At 31.9% G+C, this 27,433-nt stretch overlaps 4 protein-coding genes across 5 annotated transcripts; all 4 read right to left on the minus strand.

Annotated features, from left to right (window-relative positions):
• Positions 1-1,228: 1,228 nt before the first annotated feature.
• On the minus strand, positions 1,229-4,298 carry LOC123883140 (protein NRT1/ PTR FAMILY 2.9-like). The gene is made up of 4 exons (XM_045931864.1): positions 3,974-4,298; positions 3,654-3,871; positions 2,551-3,110; positions 1,229-2,235 (listed from the first exon to the last, which is right to left on the minus strand). The coding sequence occupies exons 1-4, from the start codon at positions 4,116-4,118 to the stop codon at positions 1,362-1,364; spliced, it is 1,797 nt and encodes a 598-aa protein (XP_045787820.1). The 5' UTR covers positions 4,119-4,298; the 3' UTR covers positions 1,229-1,361.
• Positions 4,299-11,007: 6,709 nt separating this feature from the next.
• On the minus strand, positions 11,008-14,611 carry LOC123883141 (protein NRT1/ PTR FAMILY 2.9-like). Of its 2 annotated transcripts, none has more exons than XM_045931866.1 (5): positions 14,463-14,611; positions 13,379-13,533; positions 13,065-13,282; positions 12,265-12,824; positions 11,008-12,178 (listed from the first exon to the last, which is right to left on the minus strand). In XM_045931866.1, exons 2-5 carry the CDS (start codon positions 13,521-13,523, stop codon positions 11,269-11,271), a joined length of 1,833 nt encoding a protein of 610 aa, XP_045787822.1. In that variant the 5' UTR covers positions 13,524-13,533; positions 14,463-14,611; the 3' UTR covers positions 11,008-11,268. The 2 variants fall into 2 exon arrangements, with proteins under 2 accessions (XP_045787822.1, XP_045787821.1); XM_045931865.1 differs by having other exon boundaries at positions 13,379-13,529; positions 14,463-14,589.
• Positions 14,612-15,776: 1,165 nt separating this feature from the next.
• Positions 15,777-19,226, minus strand: LOC123883142 (protein NRT1/ PTR FAMILY 2.11-like). Its single transcript, XM_045931867.1, has 4 exons — positions 18,998-19,226; positions 18,525-18,742; positions 17,276-17,838; positions 15,777-16,977 (listed from the first exon to the last, which is right to left on the minus strand). The coding sequence occupies exons 1-4, from the start codon at positions 19,083-19,085 to the stop codon at positions 16,074-16,076; spliced, it is 1,773 nt and encodes a 590-aa protein (XP_045787823.1). The 5' UTR covers positions 19,086-19,226; the 3' UTR covers positions 15,777-16,073.
• Positions 19,227-24,831: 5,605 nt separating this feature from the next.
• LOC123886892 (protein NRT1/ PTR FAMILY 2.8-like) lies at positions 24,832-27,151 on the minus strand. The gene is made up of 3 exons (XM_045936166.1): positions 26,974-27,151; positions 26,633-26,850; positions 24,832-26,265 (listed from the first exon to the last, which is right to left on the minus strand). Exons 1-3 carry the CDS (start codon positions 27,119-27,121, stop codon positions 24,832-24,834), a joined length of 1,800 nt encoding a protein of 599 aa, XP_045792122.1. The 5' UTR covers positions 27,122-27,151.
• Positions 27,152-27,433: the final 282 nt, after the last annotated feature.

Genomic DNA, 27,433 nt, shown 5'->3' on the forward strand with positions numbered 1-27,433 from the left:
CTATTTTAAGAATTTTTTTACGGATGTATCTATTCAATATTTATAACATAGATGAAATACATTAGTTATTTAAAATATGTGAGAAAGAGAGAGGAGCCAAGAGAGAGATAGAGAGTATCTTTTTACCCTTTTATGAATACTAATATGTGGATATAAGAATTTTTTTTCCAGTTCAGTGGACGTCCTAATATAATTCGAATATCAATTCTAATCCAATCCCCTCGCAATTACATATAAATTTTTAAAAACAAATAAATATTTCACCTACCTTTTATTATAAAGATCTCTAACAAAAATTATGGATATTAAAAAATTGTTAAAATAACAAATTTGTCTATATATTTTAATGGAGTAAATCGGCACTCTAATTTTTTAGAATTTAATTTATATAGTATTTTACACACGTGTCTAATAATATGTCAACACATCTAAATATTATGTTTAAAAACATGTAATATTTCACATTCTTGAATGTATATGTAAAAAAACTTTACATCGACGGTACATATAAATTAAACTCAATTTTTTATATTTTAAAGCAAAAAAGTACTATTAATCGAAATATATTTCAAAGTAGTTCAGTAGTATTTCACTATTTTAGAAAAACAATTTTTATAAGAGGATGTAGAGTCAACAAGTCAACCTTCATTTGTTTACTTCTAGAAAACTTTTGACCTCAAGATCATGCTTTATTGCTTGAGCCAGAGTACTTCGTCATGCATCAATCATCATTAAAGTCATTTGACCCATGGCATCACAAATTCAGAATATTAACGGTGGTGAATTTCCCAACGTTTTTAAATTGAATTCGGTGATTATTTAATGAACTCAATATCTAAAGTACATTTGTGTCTAAAATGAGGGAGTAATACTAAATGTTAGTTGATTTAGTGGTGATTGTCGCTAAACTTGATAGGAAATATCACGGTTCGATCCTCTGCAACTGCATTTGGGAGGGAACTGAAATAACTTAATGTCAGAACTCGTCCCGAACTCTGGACTACTAGGGCCCATTTACCATAGGAACCAGAGGGTAACAACAAAAAAATAAAAATGAGGGAGTACTTCATTTTACGATTAATAGGTTCTGTTAGGTTAGCTATATGTTGTGTATTATCCACGATTTCCATCGAAGGTGGTAAAATAATGCCTTGAGCTGTTACATATCCAGGACCTTTGAAACAAATGGACGTGTCTCGAGTTCCATACAGATTACTTCTCAATACAATTTCTTTCAAATTCATTCTGCTCATTTCTAATTAATATACTGTAATTAACAATATATTACGACTACATGATATACTAATCCATCCATAATATAACAACATTTATTCCCTTATTTTCTACCTATTATTACACTTTCATGCACTACCAATGCTGCTGATGCTACTACCACCAGTTTCTCTATACTTGTACCATTTGGAACATATCAAAAAGTACACAAAATTCAATACTTCAATTCCAGCAATCATGAAATAAAAGTATTCCAATCTCCCCTTATTAAGATCTTCTGGTAACCAATTTCCAGTTGCAGATTCAGAAGTTGTTCTATGAACAACAGAAATAAGAAAAGCACTTAAATAACTTGACCCTGCCATGCCACAGTAAAAAAGTGACCCTCCAATACTTTTCATATTCTCAGGAAACTGTTTGTAGTAAAATTCAATTTGTCCAACAGCAGTAAAAGTTTCAGCTAATCCAGCTAGTGTCAACTGAGGAACTAACCAAAAACCGGACATCGATGAAATCGCGCCTTTTCTCGGTTGCATTCCAATAGGACTAGTTAAAGCTAAGTGTCTTCTTTTTGTCTCAACTATTCCTGATACAAGTATACTTAGTAAAGCTAGAAACATTCCAACACCTATCCTTTGAAGGATTGTGATGCCTCCGTCTTTTCCGGTGTATCTTTGAAGGAAAGGAACAACTAATCTATCATAGATTGGTAACCATAATGTCATGCTTAACATTAAGAACACACTGTATGATGCAGCAGGTATCTTGAAATTGCTGTTTCCGACTCGCCTATCCGATTGAATTGCTTGAAAAACAAGGAGTGTGTTTTGCTGAACAATAACTAGATGGTATAAAATGGCTGCAAACCATATAGGTAATACTCTTATTAAACACTTCAATTCTTCCACTTGTTGTATGCTGCAAAGACTCCATGGATCAGCTGCTGAACCATCTTGATTTAATTTGTCTTGTGGTGTCAACATTGCAGCTTTGTCCAATGCCCTATGAAACAACATGAAGAGTATTTTTAAAATAAAATTAGTATCACATCGAAAAAGTAAAACGATACTTATTCCAAAATACTCCCTCTGGTCTCATATGTAAGCAAAAATTCCTTTTTCAGGTTCATTGAATATTTGATGTATCTGATTCATATTATGGACCAGATACGTCAGTTATTTAATAAACCTAAAAAAAGAATCTTTACTTATATATATGAAACCGGAGGCGGTATTTCTATAAACTAAAAGAGGGTTACTTTTGAATGGATGGAGTACAATTATAGGGAATAAATTGAAATTAGATTAATGTACTCACCTGAATTGATATGTGTAAGGTAGCTTATAATTAACACATTTTGGTGGCACATAATCAAAGAGTGAAAGCATTGGATGCTGAGCAGGTAATTTAAGTCCTCTTTTCTTGACAGCAACAACCAAGACTTGAATAATACTAGTGATAGGACTACCACTTGGTTTAACTTTAACATACAATTTACCTCCCATGAAAAACAATACACATGCTATAAGCATTAAAATAGCAGGAATTCCAAGACCAATAGCCCAACTAACATTTGATTGTATATAAACAATTAGTGTCAAAGACACCATTTGTGCAAAAGTGAAGGTAAATAAGTACCAATTGAAGAAACTGTTGATTCCTTTCTTTCCTGAATCTGTTTTGGGGTTGAATTGATCAACACCAAATGCTAAATTACATGGTCTAATACCTGCAGCACCTATTAAGAGTAAAGCAAATCCAGATATTAGAAATGCCATTTGTCCTGTTGTTGGTCCTTTGCATGTGGCACTTTCCTTTGCACAGTGTGGTGGATGTAGATTCTTGAATACTGCTGTAAATTGTATTGCAAGTAATCCCTGTTTTGATACAGCAAAAAATATGATTAAAAGGGTCCATTCATATAATTTAGACTATGAAGCTCATATACACACACACGAACACCAGACACGAGTATGCAGCACTAGCAATTTGGATTAAAGGTGAGTCTGATGTTCAACATATTTCAGTGTCCAACACACGACACTATTATAGTCAATTACTTATATTTTTTAATTCTTACAAATCTAAGCACCAAGAGCTGAATCTAGGTGGATTGTGGCAGCAAGCCACTCTACCACTTATATATTTTCTTAATTTTAACAATTTTGTAGTGTCAATTTGGAGTATGGTGTCCATATCTGTGTCAATACTTAAAGACAGGACAAAAACACACAGAAGTGTCGGCGCTTAAAAAAATTGGCTAAAGAATGTCTATTAAATTAATATTATAATTTTTCATGAAGCAATCTGGGAAAAAATTAGGCACAATTAATTTGATAAATTAATATTAAATGTTAATATTTTTCAAGATTGGAATAATATATTTTTGTGAAATGGCATCATGAGGATTAAATTAATACCAGAAATGAAGTGATTGTGCAGAATGCTAATGTATTGTAGCGACCAAAATATGTATCAGAGAAGAAAGCACCAAGCAAGGTAGCAAAGTTAGTACTGCCACTGAAAATGTTGAGCATGTTTGCAGCTTCAATGTTTTTCATGTTGAATACAGTTGTAAGATATACCAACAAATTAGCTAATGTTCCAATAGCTCCCAATTTCTCAAATGTTTCATTTCCTATTAAAAAAAAAATGATAATTAGATTAAAAAATGAAAAAAACACAGAGAGAAAAAGAGAGAGAGTGTGTGTGTGTACATGTTTTTGGACTCATTAGTTACCTATGATGAATGGCATGACCTTCCAGCCTCTGTAGATGGTTTTAGGATCATCATTTGTTTCATGTTTTTCACTAATTTCCATGCTTTCTTTCTCAATCTCAATTGTCTTCATTGTTGTTGTTCTATTTGTCTCTCTTTCTGCCATTTATTCAGTTATATGTGCAATCTCTGTTACTCACTATATAATAAGTATTTTATTAGATGGTGGAGGTTGAGCTAGACAACAAAGGACATTGGGAAAGTTATAAAGTGTAGTACAACTACATTATTATATTTTTGTCAAAAGAAAAGTTTTTTTTTTTCAACAAATAAAGTGTGTTATACTATATAGAGTTGAGATATTTAATTTTTTATGATTGATCAGTAGTAGTATAAAAATATCTATACATGTGTATGGAAATTAAATCTCTAAAAATTGTTATAATTAATACTATTATTTTCATCATTCTTAACTATTATTTTTAACTTTACTTCATAATAATGAGAAACTTTATATGTCTATAAATGCTAATGCTAACTTAATTGACAAAATATGTTAAAATTATTTGATCGGATGTTATAATTGGAGTTTAAACTTCAATCTTTATATTTATTATTATTATTATTATAATTATTATTATTATTATTATGTGTGAGTTTACAAATAATTTACCAATTTTTAAGGAGGATATTTTTACAATGGAGTATGATAATATTTGTCGGAGAAGGAGGTATTTTTTTCCACTACTATTATCTGGCTCATTGACCATCTAATTTAGTCCGGAGTTAATGCTGACATCAAGTGATTTGAGCCTTTTTCAAATTGCAGTTGCGAGAAATCCAACCGTTATATTTTTACCAAATTCAATATGAATTGCAACTAAACCAACTAAATATTAATGAAGAGATATTCAAATTCAAGTCAAACATATTTCCTGCTTCTCCAAGTATTAAATGTGATCGGTTATTATTACCAGTACTTATTATCAAGGTTATCAAAACCGGACCGGCCGGTCGGACCGGTCAGACCGTGAACCGGTCATAAAAACGGTTCGGTTTTGAGCAAAAAACGGATAGGAAACCGACCGGCAAAAAACCGTTTGAACCGGGGTCGAACCGGTGAACCGGCCGAGCGGTTCAAGCGGTTTTGCAGATTTTTTTTTTTTTTTAAAAAAAAAAAATAGGGCAAAACGACGTCGTTTTAACTTTTTTTTTTTAAAAAAATATATGAATCAAATCAACGACGTCGTAGGAATAGGAAAGATTTTTGTTTTTCATCTATTTTTCATTTGGTTTGAATTATAAATTTTATTTTATTTTGACTTGTGATATTTTATCTTTTTAATATGTGAAATTATGAAATATTGAGCAATTATTCATATATTTTTATTTATATATTAATTAATATATATATTTAATTAAAAACGGTTCGACCCCGATTGAACCCGGTCCGACCAATTGAACCTTGAACTGGTGAGCTCGCCGGTTCGATGACCGGTCCGGTTCTGACAACCTTGCTTATTATACATATTTTTGTTGACAATAGTACTTATATACTTCTGTAAAAAAAAAAAGTACTTATATACTTTTAATAACTAGTGATGCCTTCGGAATTTAAGGAGCATGCAGTTTATTATCGAGAACTTTTAGACTTTAAATATAAATATACCTTGTTTGGGATGTCCTTTTTATGTTTTCAAGAGCGCAAGAATATACTCTCTCTGTCCCAAAATATAAGTAAAGATGAGTCAAAGAAACTTAGGGTGCGTTTGATTCGTAAAACAGCAAGAACTGGACAGAACAACACAGGACATAATAAGATAATACAGGACAGAACAAAATTGTACCGGAGAGGGCGATAATATTTTTAGAATAGAAAATAAAATGGGTATTTTGGTATTTTTTATAGTTGTACTGTGGACAAAAAGTTGTCATGTGGTTTGGTGAGGGACAACAAAAGTTGTCCAGTCCAATCCCCTGTTTTTTAGCAAATCAAACGCACCCTTAGGGATGGAGGGAGTATGTGAAAAAAGAGGCGTATGTATATAGTTAAAGATTTGGACCAAATATATTCACTTTTGTTAACCAATGTTTGCTTATATTTTGGGATGGAGGGAGTATGTGAAAAAAGAGGCGTATGTGAACTTCTTGACTAATCCACTATAGGGGAGGGGAGATCTACATTGACGCCAACCGATGTTCTAGTGTACGACTTGGTAGGAGAAAAACATGCATGTGTGGACTTGGCTGAAATTTCTCCATTTGTGGGATTGACGACATAATATTTTCCTATAGGACAAGCGGTTCTCAAAGTTACTTCAAGTAAAATGATCAAGCTTGAGAGAGTGTGTTATGACAATCAACACATGTTTATACCTTTTGCATTCGATACTTTTGGTTTTCTAGTATCAGAAGCTATGAATATTTTGAAAAGAGTTTAAAGAGTCATGCATATCAATTAGTAATCAATAACTGCGCAGTTTGTTACACGTTTGCCTTTAATTCAAATGTAATTATCTTATATATATATAAAACAAAATATCATAAATTAATATTACTAAACTTCCCTAAATCATTTTAGGATTATATAAATTTTTATTATTTTTATAAACAAAAGTTGAGTATGCAACATTATTATTAGTAACGAGGGCATTTTGAGAAGGGAAAATTACTGTTAAAAATATTGAGAATGAGAAATTATTATTAAAATGATATATTATTGACCACTTTACACTATTTTATTATAATTATTTAGAATGAAAAAACAATATTCAAAGCTTATTTTGTTATATTTATTTCTATAATTATTTATATAAATATATTTACATAGTAAAGTTAATTTTCATTTTATCTTTTGAAAAAGAAGACAAAATACATTAAACACTACCCAAAGCATAGAGATGCAGATGTTAACAGGACACATGGGATGACCCATATGATAGTCATCATCCGTGAACAAAATTTGACACATAGTACTAGTGACATATATACATAATAACACCCGACATAAATGGTCCCGTAACACCCAATATCAATGGAGCTACAAAACTAGAAACCACAACCTAATATTGTTATTCCTGACTTGAACATGCAGTTGTGTTAATATTTTCGGAAAAAACTTGTCATCTATTTTAGGTTTGCACAAGGCTTGAAAAATTAATCTCTACAATTGCGTATAGAGAATGCTCAATTTATATATATAAAAAGCCCTAACCCTCTTTAACACTATCATATATCTGCAAAAAAAATATTACGAGACTAATAATTATTTTTACAACTATTTTTCACATAAAAAGTTGGAATTTAAACATCGTTAGTCCCTTGATATGATGTACTATCTTACAAGGATTATTCTAGCTTTCAAATTTTTTAAGGTTTTATAGTTTCTTAAAGGTTGTACTCTTTCCATCCAAACATATAAACAAAAATAATTCATAAAAAACTAATAATATATTTAGCCTAAATTTTATATTAAATACATCAATTTTTATTGACAAATTATTGTTTATAATTTTAAACTGGTAATAATATTTTAATAAGTGTCATGCTAACAGCTAACTAGTGTCCTCATGACATTAGTTAAATAATCTAAAAGAAATAAATTTTATATTAAAAGAAGCCTTTTCTATATTTTAAAAACATGAATTACTTAAATTCTAAGATCATGTAATTATATTAGGTTTTCTTGACTATCATAGGGCGACACTGGTTAGTATTTTTCTTGTAACAATAACTACGGAGTATTTCAGAATTGGTATGTGTCATTCCAACTTCCTTTTTGAGTCACACACATCACCCAACACATTCACCATGACATCCCTCCATCACACAAATGTTATGTGCATATTATTACACATACTACATTTAAGTCCACCAACAACTCTTACTAGTTTAGACAAAATAAGTGATCCATCACCGTGAAAGAAAACCTAAATTTGAACAGAAATTCATCATGCAAGTTAATTTTAATTGGAAAATGCTAAAAAGTTTCCTGAGGGCACTCTATCATCTTAAATAGTAAATGGACAAAATATAGAAACAAAATGACAAAGAAGGGCAAAATGGACATTTTGTTTCTTTGGTAAGTCATTAAGGTCATTTTTGTCTTTCTATATTGTTTTTAACTGAGTCAGCCTCCTCCAATCCTATTCATCAGTGCCACCTGACAAATTTAATGACATATCATCAAAAAAGTCAGTTCAGGGACCATTTCTAAAATAAAATGAAAGTGCAGTGACAAAAGGAAAGAATTTTGAAATACAGAGACTAAAACTCAAATGATCCGAAAATGCAGGGACATTTTATATATTTAAGCCTTTATTTTTTTTATGAATAATAGGGCTACAACCCTCCTCCTTTCGATTTCATACATAAGTAAATTTTTATTTTTTAAATTTATATTATTAAATATCAATATAGAATTTAATTTATATGCACTGTCAGTGTAAAATTATTTTACACATGCGTCCAATAATAAACCCATAATATACATTAGTAATTAAATGAATTTAAAAAACAAACATTTGTCTATATATTCGGAAGGAGTAATTTCAAAGATCGAAATGCTGATTTATTTACTATAAAAAAAAATGTTTTTACAAAATCTAAATTCCCAATAATGGTGTGGCTTTAGCCACACCCAACCCCTACTTGTGTCCGTGCCTGGGTCTATTGGTCTCCAAGGTGATCAACCTTTTTTGTTTATCCCATTCAATATCTAGGTCAATCGTGATGTAGTAGTAGTGTGAATGTTAATTAAGCAATTTTCATTTTGGGTAAATTTTTGTCTGAATTGGACGATGTGAAATGTGAACTGAACGCACTAGAGTGTTTTAATTGTTTGTACCCAAAAAAAACAAAAAAGGTGTTTTAGTGGATCATTTGTGACCTGAAATTCATCGCCAAATTGACAAAAATTAAATGGACCACTAAATTTTCTTGCTCCAAAGTCTTTCACATCTCAACCAATGATTAGTTGGTTTAGTAGTGATTGACGTTAGATTTGATAGAGATGATGACGATTCGATCCTCCGCAACTATGATTGAGAGATAACTGAAATCACTTGACGCTAGAACTAACCCTCGAATCAAATTAGGTGGTCCAATGGACCAGATACTTATGGTGAAAAAAAAACTTTCACATCTCTATCCAACTTTTGTACCTTTTTAACTAAAACACCATCTTTTTTATTATTATCATTATTAGCACTTTTTTTTTTTTTTTTGCATTCATTAGTTTTAAGGAAATTGTCATTTGAGACCACCCCTTTGGTAAGAGATATCTACTTCCAACTAAAGGTCAACATTTTTTTTCATGATTGATATCTTCAAATAATGTATACATGCGGATTAATATATTCGCATTACATATCAAGTTTTACTATGCTCCTTTTGATTAGGACAAAAAAAAAAAAGAGATGAAAGATAGTAAAAATAAACAAGAGAAAAGAAAGAAGAAAAAAAAAGATAATTATGTTGGTGTTATGTTCCAATTAGAGAATGTCAAAATTGTTAAATCGAATATCGTGATAGAAGTTTAAACTCCGGCTCCTAATTTATTTATGTATGAGTTTCTAATAACTATTGAAAAAAATGTCAAGTCATTCAGCCAACAATTTATTAGAGAAATGGGAGATTGATTGATACACAATTAAGAGAAGATATTTTTAGAACCTTCAATAAAAGGATGAGAAGATTGCCAAGGAAAAAGTGTAGAAAATTTATGAAAATAAATCATCATTCTCCCTTTGCAAAGTAAAGTTTTAGTTTTGTACGTAACCTTATTCTTGTTAGAAGTCCCACATTGGCTAGAGATATGGTAAAGATAGCCTTTATAAGTGTAGTGCAAACCTCAACTCTCAAGCTAGCTTTTGTGGTTGAGTATAGGCCTCTAAAATTCTAAGATGGTATCAGAGCCTCTTCAAGATCCGTTGGGCCACCCGATATCGGGTCACCTACCATTTATATCCGCGTACCAAGCCCAATAGCGCTGGACGCGAGGGGGTGTGTTAAGAAGTCCCACATCGGTTGAGAGATGGCCTGACTAAGTGTTTATATACTAGAGGCAATCCTCACCTTACAAGCCGGTTTTGTAAGGATGAGTTAGGCCCAATACCCATTTCTAAGAATTCTATCAATTCTACTTATCTAGAATTTCTATTCTCTAAATGGATTGGTTTCATCTAATTTTAAATTCTAATTTTGGTTGTAATTTCATACTCTTTGTTAAATCAAAATTACCTAGTATTCATCCCATTTATTTCACCATTGTTGCTTTTTGGGTTGCACATAAATTCTCAATACTTGCATGCAGCTCAGCAGCTGTATGTTGTATAAGAGTAGGGTGCTCATATGCACCTCAAAAAAAAATTCCAACTGTGGACTTGTTAATTTTATCTGCTGCTACAACAGTTTAACATGCTTATAATCACAATCCTAAATATATATGTATTTTTGAAAATAATTATATAATTAAATAATATGAAATTTTTGTGTGAAATTTCTTATTATTTCATTTTTTTACAGTATAATTATTTCATCATTACACTAATTTGTAAGAAAATGAATGATTGATGTTGTATGTGTGAAAAGAAAAATTGGAACAAATATTAGCATTGTTAATTTTTTATGCTGAAGATGAAGTTCGAACTCCCGATTTTCATATAATCAGACTCTTTAACTCATCGACTACCCATTAGGTCATCGGTATATTCAAGTATGTTCACCTTATAACAAAGAAAAACACCACTCAATAAACTGTGGATAATTTATGCTTCACGCAATCTCGTTTTTAAAAGTAAAAACTAAAAATATACAATTTCTTATTATTTTTCTTGATGGATGTAATTTAGAAGTTTCTCTCTTTTCTACCATCTCCCTTGTAATTGTGCATCAACTAGTGATATGGAGGTACTTGGATCTCTTAATTTTCTCCTAGATATAGAGAAAATTATCAAAACAAGGAGGATTGAAAAGTACAAACAACTTCTAAAGCAGATTGAAAAAGCATAACAAAGAAAATTTGATAATAGGAATCAAGGCATAACAAAGAAAAATTAAACCACCGTGTCAAACTGTCGATATGTAATAGTATTTCTTTTTTTGTCCATCAAGTGTTTTAAGACAAACAACTTAGATGAAGCTACCCTTCCTACGAATATTGTACCTCATCTACCTATCCTAAAAAAAAAAAAAATCTATATCAGATTGAAAAAGCACAAACTGTGTTTTTGTTGCTGTATTCTATTTGATAATGATCATTATGCTGCTTGTGCTTTTGTTGCCATAGATGAGTGAAATATTGTTGCAGCCTATAGCTATAGACTCAAATCATTACCACTTCTTTCGGACTGTTTCGTCACTTTATCGAGTTCGATTGAACTGTTGTCTGTTTCTTTGTACCTATACCACTGTGCACATATCACAAAGTAGCCTAAATTTACAATTTCTAAAGCGGCAATGATGAGATAGAAGTTATCCAATCTCCCTTTGTTCAGATCCTCCGGCAACCAACTCCCAGTTTTGGATCTGGCGGTGATATGGTGAGTACCTGAAATAAGCATACTACTCAAATAACTCGACCCTGCATGGGCTGCATAGTAAAGAGACCCTGCAATGCTTCTCATGTTCTCAGGAAATTGTTTGTAGTAAAACTCAATCTGTGCAACAGACATGAATGCTTCGCCTAGTCCAGCCAATGCCAACTGAGGAATCAGCCACAGACCTGACATTGATGAAACTGCACCTTTTCTCGTTTCCACTTCTAAGGGTTTTGTCAGAGCCAGAGTTCTACGTCGCTCTTCAACTGTAGCAGATACTAGCATGCTGAGTATAGCGAAAAATATGCCAATTCCCATCCTCTGAAGGAGTGTGATGCCACCTTCTTTTCGAGTGATCCTTTGGAGAAATGGAACAACTTTTCGGTCGTAAATGGGCAACCAAATTGCCACACTTATCATCAGAAAGACATAATAGGATGCTCCTGGGATCATGAACTCACTTTGGCCAATACGCCTGTCGGATAGAAGGGCTTGGAACACTAAAATAGTGTGCTGTTGGACGATAACAACATAGTAGAACACGGCTGAAACCCATATCGGCAACACTCTCAACAAGCATTTTACCTCTTCAACTTGTTGCATACTGCATAGATTCCAGGGATTAGAAGCAGATCCATTGGGATTTATTTGATCTTGCGGGGTCATGATTGCCGCTTTGTCAAGGAACCTGTTAATATAAACCATCCTTTAAACCCCTATTGAAAATAATCATGTCTACCACCAAATGCTAATTTCTTGTTGTTTTTTTTTTACCTGAATTGATAAGTATAACGAAGTTTAGAATTCATTGACTGGGGAGGCACATAGTTGAAGAGTGAAGGGTATAGATATTCTGCGAGCTTCAGCTTCCTTTTCTTTGTTGCAACCACAATAACTTGTACTATACTAGTTATGGGACTACCACTAGGTTTAACTTTCACGTACAGTTTGGCCCCCATGAAGAAGATTACAGAGGACAAAAGCATCAAAGCTGCAGGAATTCCCAAACCCACGGCCCAGCTTACATTTGACTGTATGTAGACAATAATTGTTAAGGATATCATTTGAGCAAGAGTGAAAGTGAAATAGTACCAAGTGAAGAAGCTACTGATCCCCTTTTTCCCAGAATCTGTGTTAGGATTGAACTGATCCGCTCCAAATGCCAAGTTACATGGCCGGATCCCTGCAGCTCCTATCATCAATAATCCTAAACCAGTCTTTAGAACTGTCATTTGCCACTCTGTTGGTCCTTGGCATGTGGTGTCTTCTAATTCTTCACATGGATGTGGATGCAGCTTCTTGACTGCTGCTGTTAGTTGTATTACAAGCAAACCCTGAAGGAAGCAGGGAAGTCTAGGAGTCAGAGGAACAACTCAAATGAGATAAGCTTGTCAAAGTATAAGAATTGATAGTTTTATGTTAAGCTTTTTAAAATGTAATTACTTCCATTGGTGATGATCTCAAATCTTGATTTATACTTGTGTCATTGTCATTGACATTTTGTAAATGCAGGGATCCCAATTTTATTGTGTTTATCAACAAATAAATAAATGCATAAGGAAGTAGCAATTTACCAGAAAGGAAGCGACAGTGCAGAACGACAGTGTCTTGTAACGACCAAAAAAGGCATCAGAGGAAAAAGCTCCTATCAATGTTGCAAAGTTGGTGCTGCCATTGAAGATATTGATAATATTTGTAGCCGCAATGTTTTCCAAGTTGAATACCGTAGTGAGATAGACCAAGAGATTGGATAAAGTTCCAATTGCTCCTAGCTTCTCAAAAATCTCATTTCCTGACAGACAGTCACGCAAATGAATCACTCACTCAAGAATTAAAATAAAAACGAAGCAAGTAAAACAAAATATCCTCCTGTTGCAGTCTCGCTCACCTATAATGAAGGGCATGACCTTCCACCCCCTGTAGTTAATCTTAGTGTCATCATCTCCTCCACTATTTTCGTTCTTCAGCAAACTTTCTTCTTCTTCGTTCTCCACAGTCTCACCATTTGTCATTTGTTCTCCAATTGGGTTCATGTAGTGCTACCTTGGGGAAGGAGAGGGAAAAAAAAAGGACAATTGAGGGGATCATGAGATATGAACTTCAAACAAAAAAACCACACCATGTATCATCAACACTAATAACTATTAGCTACCTACCCACAGGCCAAAAATTTCTCCTATGTGTAAAAGCTTGTGTATCATCAAATTGTTTAGTTAGATAAGTTAGTGAATGCCTAAAAATGTAAAGCTATTGTGATAACTATCTAATTTTGTTTTACTATTGCAATAACTATCTAAGTTGACATAACCATTTTTATTGAGTGTTTTCAAGATCATAGACAATAGACAGAAACGAAATGAGCATTGGAGAAAGTCTCTAAAGCCCGGAAAATTCATGTAACTCTGAAACAGTTTTGATTAAAGAAAATAAAAAAGTCACAATCAGCGAGCACGCACATATGACAAAATCGGCTCAAACCATGATACATCGGGTGTCAATTTTTCTTCTTCCCTATTCTGTATCATAACTACTTTACTGCATAATCTATCATGTAGACTACTTCATTTTCATACCATTATTATTATTATTATTATGTTTTAACACAGCAAAACTCAACATGTATATTGGTCCTAAAGAGGTGAATCCTGAACCCTATGTTGTTTTTGATTTTGAAACTCGAAATGTACATTGTATAAAGGGGTTTATCTACAGTCTCCAATCCCTAACAAAATTGTGTAAAATAATTTCTCCCCGCTATTCATTTGAGTTGTGATTGAATGTGTGTTTGAATTAGTGATTTGTGTGATAAATTTTGTATAAGCTTGAATAATTACGTAGTATGATTGTAAAGTTAGTTGATCGAACCCAGGAAGATAATAAATACAAAATTTAGTAAAATATATATAAAGTCAACGAAGACGATCGATTTGGAGAAATGGAATTGCGTGGACAAAAATGGTAGGAAGGAGTACCTGAAATGAGAGATCGTAGAGGTTAGATGTTGGTGCAGCGGAAGAAGGAAGACACACACGGCTGGGTGGGTGGGTTCCAAACTTCCAACTACAACCTCAACTCAAACCACTTTGTTCATTAATGCAAATTTCAGTTTAACTTTATTTCTATTTTTCGACTAAACTCTTTATTTTATTAATTTTAATCTTATCTTAATTTCTTTTAGTAAGTACTGAATCACTAGATTATTCACACAAGTTAATTATGGAAAGTGGAAAATTTAGGTTTCAAACGATTTTCTTTTTAATTTTGACAAATGTATCCATAATTTTTTAAGTTTCACGTTTGTAACGGTCAGATCTTTTAAGTTTTTCCGGCAACAACCTTGTCTCTCTACTATTGAAGGGGAGACTCTTGTTATTTTGAGTGCAATGCGTGTGGGCGTATGCGTATGGCTATTGACAATGGCTTTGATAGAGTTATTTTTGAGAGTGATTCTCAATTGGTTGTGTCAGCTATATATGCAGCAAAGACAATTCTGAATTTAGTATTATTATTGCTGCAATTAGTTCTATTATGTCCTTAAATGTAAACATTGCGGTAAAGTTTGGTATGAGACAAGCGAACATGGTCGCTCATACCCTTGCACGGGCAGTAATTTCTTCGGCTAGTTTTCTTAATTTCGATTTCATTCCTCCTTATATTGCTTCTATTTTAATCAATGATATGAGTTAGGTTTGTTGTGATTTAAAAATAAAATAAAATAGGTCCTTTAAATTTTTTAGATAACAAATTGGTCTTTTAAGTTAATAACTTGTTGCACTCTTATCATTTTTTCAATTATCTTTACTTCCAGTTGGGCATTAATTGTCCGAGTCTTGTGATTCACGTCAAATTGAGCCTTAAATTCATCATGATTAACATCAAAATTAATGGTCACGTCAATATTTTTGTAAACGTAAAATAACTTAAAGAGAAATGGTGAAACAAGTTAGAAATTTAAAAGATCTATTTATATTATCTGAAAAAGTTGAATAACATTTTTCTTTTACAGAAAAAGTTAAATAATCTAACTATTCGAAACTTAAAACTCATTAATACATTTGACCTTTTAATTTTTAAGAATTAAAATTTATGATCATACAAATTTTTTTAAAATTTCGAGTCTTTTATTTTTATAATTTCCAAAGTTTTCTAGGAGAAGAAGTCCAACCTTGGTTGGGATAGATACATACTTGTATCGGTTTTTGATTTTGAGTCTATTAAACAACAAAAAATAAAAATTGCGCACGATAATTGAAATTTTTTTTAATGAAGCAAAGTGAGGAGTATAATTTATCCTAAAATTATTTCTATATACAATTATAAAATGACCAAAATTCAAACACCTTATTTTTTTTTCAAATAAAAATACAATGGTAAACCGTCCCCGCGAGCTTAACTCAGTTGGTAGGGACATTGCACTATATGTGCAGGTGTCCGGGTTCGAACCCGAGACGCTCCACTTATTCATCTTTAAAGTGGATTTTTTAGTCACTAGAATACTTGACAAAAAATAAATAAAAATACAATGGTAAACTATAGCCAATATTTCGAAGTTCTGTACCATCAACTAAGAACTTAATTAATCACTAAACACCATTAATCTTTGTTTCAGATTGTTTCAACACTTGATCAAGTTCAACACCATTATCATCTTCCCCTTTGTACCTATACCACCTTGAACACCACATAAAGTAACCCAAATTAATCACTTCCAAAGCAGTAATCACATAATAAAAGTAATCCAATCTCCCTTTGTTCAAATCTTGTGGTAACCAATTTCCATCTGCAGATTTAGCCGTTGTGTGATGAATAATCGAAATCAACATACTACTAAAATAACTCGATAGCGCCAAGCCGCAAAAAAACAGCGATCCCGCGAGACTTCTCATGTTCTCAGGAAACTGTTTATAGTAAAATTCAACTTGTCCAACCAAACAAAATGCATCAGAGAATCCTGCTAGTAATAACTGAGGAATCAACCACATAGCCGACATAGAAGAAATCGCGCCTTTTCTCGGTTCAAATCCAATAGGATTATTAATAGCCATAGTCCTTCTTCGCGCTTCTACTATGCCGGATACTAACATGCATAGTATAGAAATAAACATTCCAATTCCCATTCTTTGTAGAAGTGTGATTCCGCCTTCTTTTCCAGTGAATTTTCGAATTGTTGGCACAACTATTCGGTCGTAGATTGGTAACCATATTGTTAGGCTTAACATTGTGAATATCGTGTAAGAAGCTGCGGGGATTTTGAAATTGGTGTTGAAAACTCTTCGATCGGATTGAAGTGCTTGGAAGACTAACATTGTGTTCTGTTGGACTAATGCAACATAGTAAAGTATGCCTGAAAGCCAAATTGGTAGCACTCTTAGTAAGCATTTTACTTCTTCTACTTGTTGTATACTGCATAGATTCCATGGATCAGATGCAGAACCATCAGGGTTTATACTGTCTTGTGGGGTTATAATAGCAGCTTTGTCAAGGAACCTGTTAATGAAGAAATCAACAAATGATAAGACTTATTTGCATAAACCATTAATGTGTCTCACATTCGATGAGATATGACGTGAAAATGTGTTTACTAGTGGTAGATTATTCTCAACAAATAAGTCGGTTTTGTAGGCAATTCAACATGAATTCTAAATAGTATTAAAGTCTATTCAAAATTCGTTGGACCACTCGCTATCGAACCACTCAGGTCACTCTCTAATCTTGATATACAAATTAACTACTCATTGAACTGCATGAATTATATTAATCATTTAAAAGATTGTTGGTTAATTACCTGAACTGAGGTGTACGTCGAAGATTCGAGTTGATAGAGTGAGGAGATATATAGCTAAAAAGTGTAACCAATGAATCTTCATCCTCTTGTAGATTAAGTTTCCTTTTCTTTATAGCCACATTTATAACTTGAACAATATTTGTTACAGGACTACCAGATGCTTGAACTTTAACATAATATTTACTTCCCATGAAATAAACAACACATGAAAACAACATCAAAGCAGCAGGAATTCCAAGACCAAGTGCCCAACTCACATTTGATTGTATATAAACAATCAATGACAAAGAAACCATTTGAGCAAAAGTGTAGGTAAAAAAATACCAATTGAAGAAACTATTGATTCCTTTCTTTCCTGATTCAGTATTTGGGTTGAATTGATCTGCTCCAAATGCTAAGTTACAAGGTCTAATCCCTGCAGCTCCTACTATAAGAAATCCAAATCCAAGTAGTAGGAATGACATTTGTCCTGTGGTTGGATCTATGCATGTGGTTCTCTCATTTCCACATGAAGGTGGATGCATGCTTTTGATCCATGCTGTTAGGTGAATAACAAGTAAACCCTGTTTCAAAAATAGAGAGATTCATGAGACATAGCTGAAATATTTGTTAGAATTAGTTGAATACTGTTAGTTTTGAATATTAGGCTTAGTTACAAATTAATTATGATTTGTAGGAAACTGGTTGTGAGTTGTGACTAGTAGCTTAGTTAGGATTTAATCTATAAATAACTTGTAAGTAATTTAAACAATATTCAACTAATTCCAACAATTTTAAGGCCACCGTTACTATAGACCACCTTCACAAGTGGTCCACGGTGGATAAGTGATCTACTGAATACAAATTTTACAAAATTCGTATTCGTTATAATGTTATTTATGACTGGTCCATCCACTATGGATCAAGTGGTCTATATAAGAATTTGTCACGATTTTAATATTGCAAAAAATTACGAAAATTATGATATTCATACACCCATTTTTGTCTACATTTGCGATACTATCATGTTTAAAATTATGATTAATTAGATGAATACTTCAATTTACGATCAATATTGTGGTCAATTCAACCACATAATTAACCACAATTTTAAACGTGATTCAAATTAACCATCTATTCAATTGAATTAAGTACAATTTTACATGTGATGAAACATGTATTATCATAAGTGTAGGGAAATTTAAGTGTCCATAAAACATTTTTGTAATTAAAATACTACTAGTAGTACTAAGATGATTATAATTAATACCAGAAAGGAGGCAAATGTGCAGAATCCAAGTGTTTTGTAGCGACCAAAATAAGTGTCACAAAGAAAAGCTCCTAACAAAGTAGCTAAACTGGCACTTCCATTGAAGATATTGACAATATTTGTGGCTGTAATACTGCTAAGGTTGAAAACTGTTGTAAGATAAACTAACAGATTTGATAAGGTACCAACTGCTCCTAGCTTCTCAAATGTTTCATTTCCTGCATGACATGCAAATTTATTAATCATACGAGTCACCAAAATTCATGTTGAACAATACGAGTAACAACAAGAAATGTCTCCACGAGCTTAGCTCAGTTGATAAAAGACATCGCATTTTATATGTAGGGTCGGGGTTCGAACTCCAAACACTCCACTTATTCACCTTAAGGGTGAAACTTCTAGCCACTAGGCTACCTGATAAAAAAGAAAAGAAAAAGTAACAACAAGAAATTAATTAATATGCTCTTGCTTACCAATTATGTATGGCATGACCTTCCATCCTCTGTAGTTAAGTTTTGGAGCTTCATTGATTTCCACACTTTCTTTGTTATTTTTCTCCATAGATGTGTCTATTTTCTCAACAAAGTTTTGTGAATATATATATATATATATACAAAGTAGTAGTTTAGCAAAGAATGATGAGTTCTTCCTCAACTTTTGGAATTATTGATTCATGTGATGATTGATATTAAAGGCGGTATGCTCTTATATATAGTATATTGTCCCTCTTGAAGTTACTCTTGAGCCAAGTGAGGTACTACTATTTTTAAATTCTTTTTTTTGAAGAAGTTATTTTTAAATTCTTTATCTAATAAGTTAGATTTTTAAAAAAATTAAATTCATTTTGAACAACTATTATTAGAATTTTGGGTCGACTCAAAGTCAATATAATTGGTGGCATTTTTATGGGTCGGGTTGATGTCTTATGTGATGTCTGAAAGTTGAGATAAGGAGTGTCTTCCTATGAATGAGATTAGAAGTGAACTCTTTTAAGTGGTATCTGTTTTAGTGTTCTCATTGATGTTCCGTTTATATACGGCATCTTTATTTTGTAACTCGTCTTTTATCGATCTCTGTTTATCTTATGCAGAGACTTGATTATTAACAATAATATATTTGCATTGAAAAAAAATATATAACATTTCAAATATCATCTAAATTTTGACTCTTTAACACACTTTTTTGAGGCTTAGAACTACTTCTCATTAGAGTATGTCAAAAATAATAGATAGTGATAACTTAATAGAAAGTGGTCCAACCTCCTTTTCTTATTTTTATTTTTTTATTATATAGTTTAGTGACTATAAATTTCACATTTAAAGTGAATAAGTAGGATGGTCGAAATTCAAACTCTAACCCATTACATTATAATGTAATATTCTGCCAATTGAAGTAAGCTCATGAATATTTCATCTATAAGTGATGGAAATTTGTATGTTTTGAAGGAATAAATAATCATATTAATCGAACACGCTTCTCATAACCAATTTCCTGAGTTGCTTAGTAGACAATTGTGATTGAATTTCATTTTAGTTTAATTAATTTAACTTTATCCAAAAGACTCGTTTTAAATTTGGGCACCACGTACCCATTTAATTAAGTGTGTGATTAGTAGTATTTCCAATCCAATATTATTTGAGTATTTCTCCTTCATTCACCAAATCCATAAATTTTTAGTCAGAGCCGCGAGTAGAGACCTGTTAATTTAGTAGTCCAAGGAGTAAGAACATGACACTACTCTTTCACATTTTTGGTCAAAATTGTCTGTCCAAGTCTTCTAAATCATTTTATTCTAGTCTTTTATCTCAATTATTTTTTCATATTTTTCATTTATTTATCAATTTTTATTTTTTATAAATTTATCTTTAACAAAATAATTGTTACTTTTAATAAAATTATATATCTTTTTCCTAATACAATTAATTATTTATTATCTCATACCATATTTATCTCGCTACAATAATAGCTGGATATAATTTTTGTAAAATAATAAATCATATTAATTTGAACTTTCAAAATGAAAAAGAACTTATAAAATATCACACTCGAGATCCCATATATATATATACAACATATCATTTTATATGTATGAATCACAGTTCTCTAATAGAGATTAGTCAACACTGAAAACTTTATACCAGTAACATTATGAATAGTTTATCAAATAATATATAATAATTAGTCACATAAACAAATTTATATAAGAGCATCTTCAATGGTGATGTGATACCACTTTGAGTATCATACATTACTAACAAGTGGTCCTTACAATGTCATGTAATATTTATGCAACTCATATATATTTTACTCCAATTGTGATACCACTTTTTGAGTATCATACATTAATAATAAACAGTAATGTTGTGATATATGCAAGCTATTAAATTGAATTTATATACAAAAATGTTGTGATATATGCACGGACACATGCTAAGAATGCTCATATAGTAATATTTTTTTGGAACTTGTGTATTTTACTTTTTTTTTCTAGGGTAAATGGGCCATAATAGTCCAGAGTTCGGCTGCAAGGTAAGTAAAATCTGACCAAGAAATTGTTCCACTCATGAATCGAATCCGGGTTCTCCCGAAATCTGTCCTTTTTGGTGAAGCTTATTAACCACTTGATCCCAATGACTTAGTTTGTGTATTTTACTTTTTATATATTAAATTCTTTTGTATTATTAAATCCAAATTTCTAATTTTAGATGCATGTATTTTCAGGACACACCTTAAAAGAATAATGTATATCTCATCTTTATCTTTATTTTTTAATGAGTAAAAAAAGGCAGAGATAGTGTTCAATACAGCACTTCTCATTTTTTTTTCCCCGTTTATAAAGCACTTCTCATTTATTTAAACTAGATATAGTCATAACGACATTCCTTATATATATTTAGTGAGTTGAAAATTAAATTAAACGTTGGTCCAGTGATGTTGGCATGGATTCTTGGAGTATGTTTTTCTTAAAGTTTTAGGTTCAATTTTCTCTGATATCAATTTCGGTGAGTTAGTTCATATAGAGCAAAAAAAAACTCTCGTTTTAAATAAAGCCTCCACAAGTTAGCGGTTGGATTGATCCCCTCGAATTAGTCGGTTCTAAGACTAGATATTGAGTTTTTTAAAAATAAATTTAAAATAAACGAGGCAGCAATATTATAATCACATGGCAACAACGTCATTTATGGCTTGTTGTGACATGCCCTGTTATGACATGTTTGATGTTTGAGTTAAAATTACTTTTGCATAACATACAAAAATGTCGTAATCCAAACGAGATTTAGTCGTATCTCGTGTTTTCATTGGAAACTATTGTCCATGTATAATGTAAGAACTCGCATTGCATGTTAAATCAATGGATTTGAATTATGTGAAGTTGACTGAATGAAGTTAGTAAATTTGGATTAGACGGCTCAAATTTTAAGATCAGATTTTAATTATAAAATCTGATTTTAAAATCTGAATCGTCCGATCTTGATCGGAACCGTCCGATCTTGATGGGACGATTTAGATGTGACCGACTGCAGATCGAACGGTTTAGATGTGGCCGACTACACTGCAGGCAGTATATTTGTGAATTTACCGAACCCTATCCTAAATCAATTATTACATTACATCAACGAGAGTTTGACCAGAAAATATAATTAATGGAAGGTGCTTGTATTGTATTGAAATAGGATTCACATTCAATTTGACAAAACTCAATGAATGTCCCAAAAGGCACTAGCTAGGGTAGGGCACTAGCTATGACACCACAAATTTGTTGTCAAAGAAAGAATGTTATCAATCTTACCGTTGAATAGAAAAAGAGACGGATTCTTAAAAGAATAATAAGAATTATCGGTAGATAAAAATATTACGGCGGTAGATATGTGGAGGTTGAGGTGGAGTTTTGGGGTGGGATTGAAGATGGCAATCGTTTGTTTGTGTGGAATAGATATAGCATTCAGATCTTGTCATAGGCTACTCAATTGAGGAAATTATCACCCGTTAACTCATTTAGTTTCGGTTGCGATGTCTGTTATTTGGAATAAAAATGTCTAGTTTAAGGTATCTTTTTTTACGTGGAAACTGCTTAACAATAGATCGATTACCGTCAAAGGACAATTTGATATAACACGGAATGATTCTTTAGGATTCATGTTATTGTGTATAGATGGTTTCAGAGTTGTTGAAACCTCCAATCACTTGTTTTTACACTGTGATTTCTTTAAGTCGGTATGAAGTAAAATTTTGAGCTAGTTAGTTATGTTTGGTCCTTTAGCCAATATGTTGTTGACACCAGGATTTGCAATTCCTATGTTTCTGCTAAGGATGTCTAATCCGGTTTATGAGCGTTTGTATAAACACACTCTCTCCTTTTGACACACGAGTTTTACAAGCAACTTTTCATAAAAAAAACAATATAATATGAATAATGTTAGATTTTAGTATAAAAATAAAAATTGAATAAACCATCAATTTGGACTTTGAACTATCAACCTATCTTCAATTCGATCCATAAATTATATAAACCATCAATTAATTCCAAAATAATTATTAATCTGTCAATTTACTCTCTCGATTATTTTAAAAAATATGAATGAAAATGATAATTTATGGACTACGTTGACAAATTATTAATAATTTTACGACTATTTAGTATATTTTTATAGTTTAACCAAAAAAATTAACTGAAATATGACCAATTAACCAATGGGTCACTACTCGTAAAAAAAAAAAGAAAAAACTAATGAATCACTATAAGTCTATAAGAGATATTCTTGTGTGGTCCTTGGACTATAAACAATAATCCCGTATGAACACATACGTATTTAATTAATTTATACATACATATATTATAATCCAAGTTGGGTTGAATTAATAATCTTCCCAATAGAAAAGAAAAGAGCAAGTTGAACAAGGAAGCTCAAGAAAATGTAGCATGAGAATGTGGGGCTATAGCTTATCTTCTTCTTCTTCTTCTTTTTTAAGCAAGGCTATAGCCTATCTTAGATTTTTCGTACACTTTTCTCTTACTATCCACATCAAGAAAAATCTCCTTAATTAAATTAAATAATCAATTTTTTTTTGCTCTCCAATAATTTCTTTGCTAACATTTTTGTGTCACATGAGAATATGTAAGCCAATAGCATATCGGCATACACTTCTCTCTTACTATCAGTATCAATTATCAACATCAAGGAAAGTCTATTATAAAAATAAAAAAATCAAGGAAAGTCTTATTTAAATATTATTTTATTTGTTTTTCTTTATAATTTCTGTTTAACAAAAATAATTTTATTTTAGATGTATCAAATACTATATTATATAAATATTTTTTAGTTGAGATTCGAATCTTGGATATGTGAAACTTTCCGAATGATTTAGTTTTTGTGAGACATATAAATTCAGGCTCTTAATTACTTAATCAAACCAAAATCTTACCCATGGTAAATATAAATATTATCAATAATCATAGTTTTTGATATCTATAACCTTAAATATAAATATTCATTCGATGTGGATATGTGGTTTCTCCAAAGGTCTAGGAATTTGTAGTGCTTACGTTACGGAGTTATGGGGAGTTTTTGAAGGCTTGAAGTTGACGTGGATGTGAGGTTATCGTGATGTAGAACTTCAAGTTGATTCGATGGTGGTGGTCTCTAATCTAGTGGATAAAAAGCAAGGTGAAGCAACTGGGTGGTGTTTGATTCAGAATATTTTGGGATTATTGAATCAAGATTGGTCACAATTAGTCATACATAGAGAGAAGCTAATTGTTGCGCCGATGCTTTAGCAAAAAAAAATAAAAAAGTTATTTTTTACTTATATTCAAAACCAGAGAGTGCATATTTTATTTTTCTGATCCTCTTAATAAATTTTTTGCACTACATGAGGTAAGACAATAATGTATTTTGGTTGTCTCATTCAACACACAAGAGAAATGTGTCTTTTCTTGAAGCAAAAGTTATTGCAATGAATCTATGATGATAATACTACATTACATATACATAGCTAGTTTGGAGAAGACTATAAACTAAAATCTGCAGAATTTTGAACTTACAGAGTGCCAAATACCAAATTATAATAAGGGAAGAAATATGTAACCAGATTTAATCTCTAAACTAAATATTTACTATCTGATAAGCACATAAATTGTTCCAAGATAAAAAAAAAAATCAAAACCAATTACAACTAGACCAAAACTGAACTACATGGAGCATCTCTAAGTTATAAGATTCAACAATAAATAAATGCATAGCTCCATAGAACTAGAGTTTATGGAATTTAAACTTAGCAGAATGTGAGAGTATGACCAATTTGCCCTTCATCTAGTGCCTACCATTTCCAAAACCTTCTCCTCATCATCTTGCACCTCAGTGTCCTTGCTACTTATTAAATAATGGCTAGCAAAGAAATTGAAATAGATAAAATTCAAAACTCCTAAGGAAGCAATTAAGTAATAATAGTAATCAAGCCTAACTAGATTTAAATCATGACCACCTAACCAAGGTGTTTTTCCTTTTTGAGATGTTGCACTATCAACAATATTGACAACTAATGAACCAATGTAGTTAGCAATGGACAAGCTCAAAAAGAAGACGGCGCCAGCAACGGTTCTCATAGATTCCGGCAATTGTAAGGTAAAAAATTCCATTATAGCAACAGCAGCAAAGGCTTCATTTAAGCCCGACAGTGCGAACTGTGGCAAGAGTAAACCGAAGCTCACTGGCGAAATAAACAAGCCGTGTTTTAAAGCCGTGTCACGACGCTTCTTCTCAACAATTGCAGCTACTAACATGCATAAGATGGATAATATAATCCCAATTCTGATTCTCCATCCCATGCTCATTCTTTTTGTAGCCTTTTTCTTGATTCTCTTCATTATAGGAATGTAGATACACTCATAAATGTATATCCAAATTGAAAGTGCTATCATTGAAAATAAATTCATCCAACCTGGCGGAACCTTGAATTGCGATCCAATAGACCTATCGGTTTGTAAAACTTGAAGCACGCCAAATGTGTTCTGTTGATCCATTACAATGAAACAACATATTCCTGTCATCCAAACTGGTAGAATTCCAAGCAAGCATTTCAAGTGTTCAACTTGTTGCACACTACAAAGTCTCCAACCATTTTTCGCAATACCTTCGTTGTTAAGTTCACTTGGATCGGCTATTATAGCCGCCTTATCAAGGAACTTGAACCTATCCGTCTTAACAAGCCTAATGTTTTCTGATTCTGACAATGTTGAAACAGGATCATATAAAGTTCTATCAGAAAGGTGAAGTTTGCGTTTTCGACACGCTGCTGAAATCACCTTTGCAATGTCAGTAAAAACACTCCCTTGAGGTTTTTTGTAAATGTAAGTTTTATGGCCTAACAGAAAGATGGTTATTGAGAAAGCGAGACACAACGTTGGAATTGCAAATCCTAAAGTCCAGCTTACATTTGTTTGAATATAGACAACACCGGTGAGTGCTATAACAAGTGCAATGGTGAAAGTGAAGTACCACCAATTAAAGAAACTCACTAACTGTCCTTTTCCTTTTTCTGTGTTGGTATCAAATTGGTCAGCACCAAAAGCAATGTTGCAAGGCCTAATTCCGCCGGCACCGATGGATAATAGAGCTAGACCTCCAAAGAGAACTGCTAGTTGCCAATCTTTTGGATGTTGACAATCTGGTTTTTGAACATCCTCGCAGGTAATCGGTCTCAATTGATGTATACCAGCTGTTAGTGTGATGGTCAATATACCCTATCATACAGACCAGATACATCAGTTTTCCAATAAACCTAAAAAATGATTTTTTGCTTATAATAGTGACCGAAGGAGAGTAGTAGTTAATCTTGTAGCGAGACAAATAGGTAGAATGAAAGTAATAAATAGTTAATGATATAATTAAAATCAGCATTTTTCATTAATTCTGTTACAACACATAATGATAGGTACATGAGATGAAAGCATTATAATTTGTAACTATATGTTTCTGCAGAATGGAAATATATAGAATGAAAAAATGACAAAGAAATATGTGCATGCATGGAAACTAATAAAAAAGGAAACAAAAAACATGGAAATAATTAAGGAGTTTAGATGTTAATTAATTTCATGAATTAATTACCAGAAGTGATGAAATAGAGCCATATAGGAGGGTCCTGAACCTTCCAATATAAGCATCAGAAATGAAAGCACCAACTATTGATGCAATGTTTGAAGATCCATTCCAAATTTGCACCACATTCACCACAAATATTCCACTTAGATTATAATTCGTCAGAAGATACACTGTTAGATTCGCGATCAAACTCATCGATGCCAATTTCTCGAAGGATTCATTACCTTAATAATAAATAAAAAAAAAACAGAACATTTAATGAATAATTAAGAAATCATGTTTGTAACAACATTAATATATATGATTGTAATGATTAATTAATTAATGTAGAAAAAAAACATATGTACCAATGATATATTTAATAGATCTCCATCCTCCTGCTTTTCTAGATGAAACTTCTTCTTCTTCTTCTCCTTCTCCATTAGTTGGTATTTGATCATGTTCTAACTGGAGTGCAGAAAGAGAAGCATTAGTGTACACAACATTCTCCTCCATTTCTATATCTAACTTTGTTCTACACTTTTTCTAAAATATTATTATATCTTGCATTTTGATGTATTCACACACATGCATACTGTTTTCTTTATGTTTTTTTTCTTTTCCTTTTCACTAGTGTGTCATGTGGTTGATTATTTCAAAGCAGTTAATATTAATTTTGAGGATTTTTAGGTACCATTCATCAAACAAACTTATAAGGAGGACTATTTTTTAGTCGTTAGTTCAAGATCAGATGGTTCAGATTTTATGTTTGATAATTATATTTAAAATTGCGTTGAAAATTGAATTATCTGATCTCGAATGCATAAA

The sequence above is a fragment of the Trifolium pratense genome, linkage group LG5 (assembly GCF_020283565.1).
Source record: "Trifolium pratense cultivar HEN17-A07 linkage group LG5, ARS_RC_1.1, whole genome shotgun sequence".
In the NCBI taxonomy this organism is placed as follows: Eukaryota; Viridiplantae; Streptophyta; class Magnoliopsida; order Fabales; family Fabaceae; genus Trifolium; species Trifolium pratense.

Excerpts from the sequence above, each read along its gene's own strand:
- LOC123883140 (XM_045931864.1), bottom strand. The coding sequence starts at position 4,118 with ATGGCAGAAAGAGAGACAAATAGAACAACAACAATGAAGACAATTGAG. Across the intron at positions 3,872-3,973 it reads GGTCATGCCATTCATCATAG|GAAATGAAACATTTGAGAAA; the intron begins GTAACTAATGAG and ends TTTTTTTAATAG. Across the intron at positions 3,111-3,653 it reads GCACAATCACTTCATTTCTG|GGATTACTTGCAATACAATT; the intron begins GTATTAATTTAA and ends GTATCAAAACAG.
- LOC123883141 (XM_045931866.1), bottom strand. The coding sequence starts at position 13,523 with ATGAACCCAATTGGAGAACAAATGACAAATGGTGAGACTGTGGAGAAC. Across the intron at positions 13,283-13,378 it reads GGTCATGCCCTTCATTATAG|GAAATGAGATTTTTGAGAAG; the intron begins GTGAGCGAGACT and ends ACTGTCTGTCAG. Across the intron at positions 12,825-13,064 it reads GCACTGTCGCTTCCTTTCTG|GGTTTGCTTGTAATACAACT; the intron begins GTAAATTGCTAC and ends TGCTTCCTTCAG.
- LOC123883142 (XM_045931867.1), bottom strand. The coding sequence starts at position 19,085 with ATGGAGAAAAATAACAAAGAAAGTGTGGAAATCAATGAAGCTCCAAAA. Across the intron at positions 17,839-18,524 it reads GCACATTTGCCTCCTTTCTG|GGTTTACTTGTTATTCACCT; the intron begins GTATTAATTATA and ends TTTTTGAAACAG. Across the intron at positions 16,978-17,275 it reads CGACGTACACCTCAGTTCAG|GTTCCTTGACAAAGCTGCTA; the intron begins GTAATTAACCAA and ends CTTCATTAACAG.
- LOC123886892 (XM_045936166.1), bottom strand. The coding sequence starts at position 27,121 with ATGGAGGAGAATGTTGTGTACACTAATGCTTCTCTTTCTGCACTCCAG. Across the intron at positions 26,851-26,973 it reads ATCTATTAAATATATCATTG|GTAATGAATCCTTCGAGAAA; the intron begins GTACATATGTTT and ends TTTATTATTAAG. Across the intron at positions 26,266-26,632 it reads GCTCTATTTCATCACTTCTG|GGTATATTGACCATCACACT; the intron begins GTAATTAATTCA and ends TCTGTATGATAG.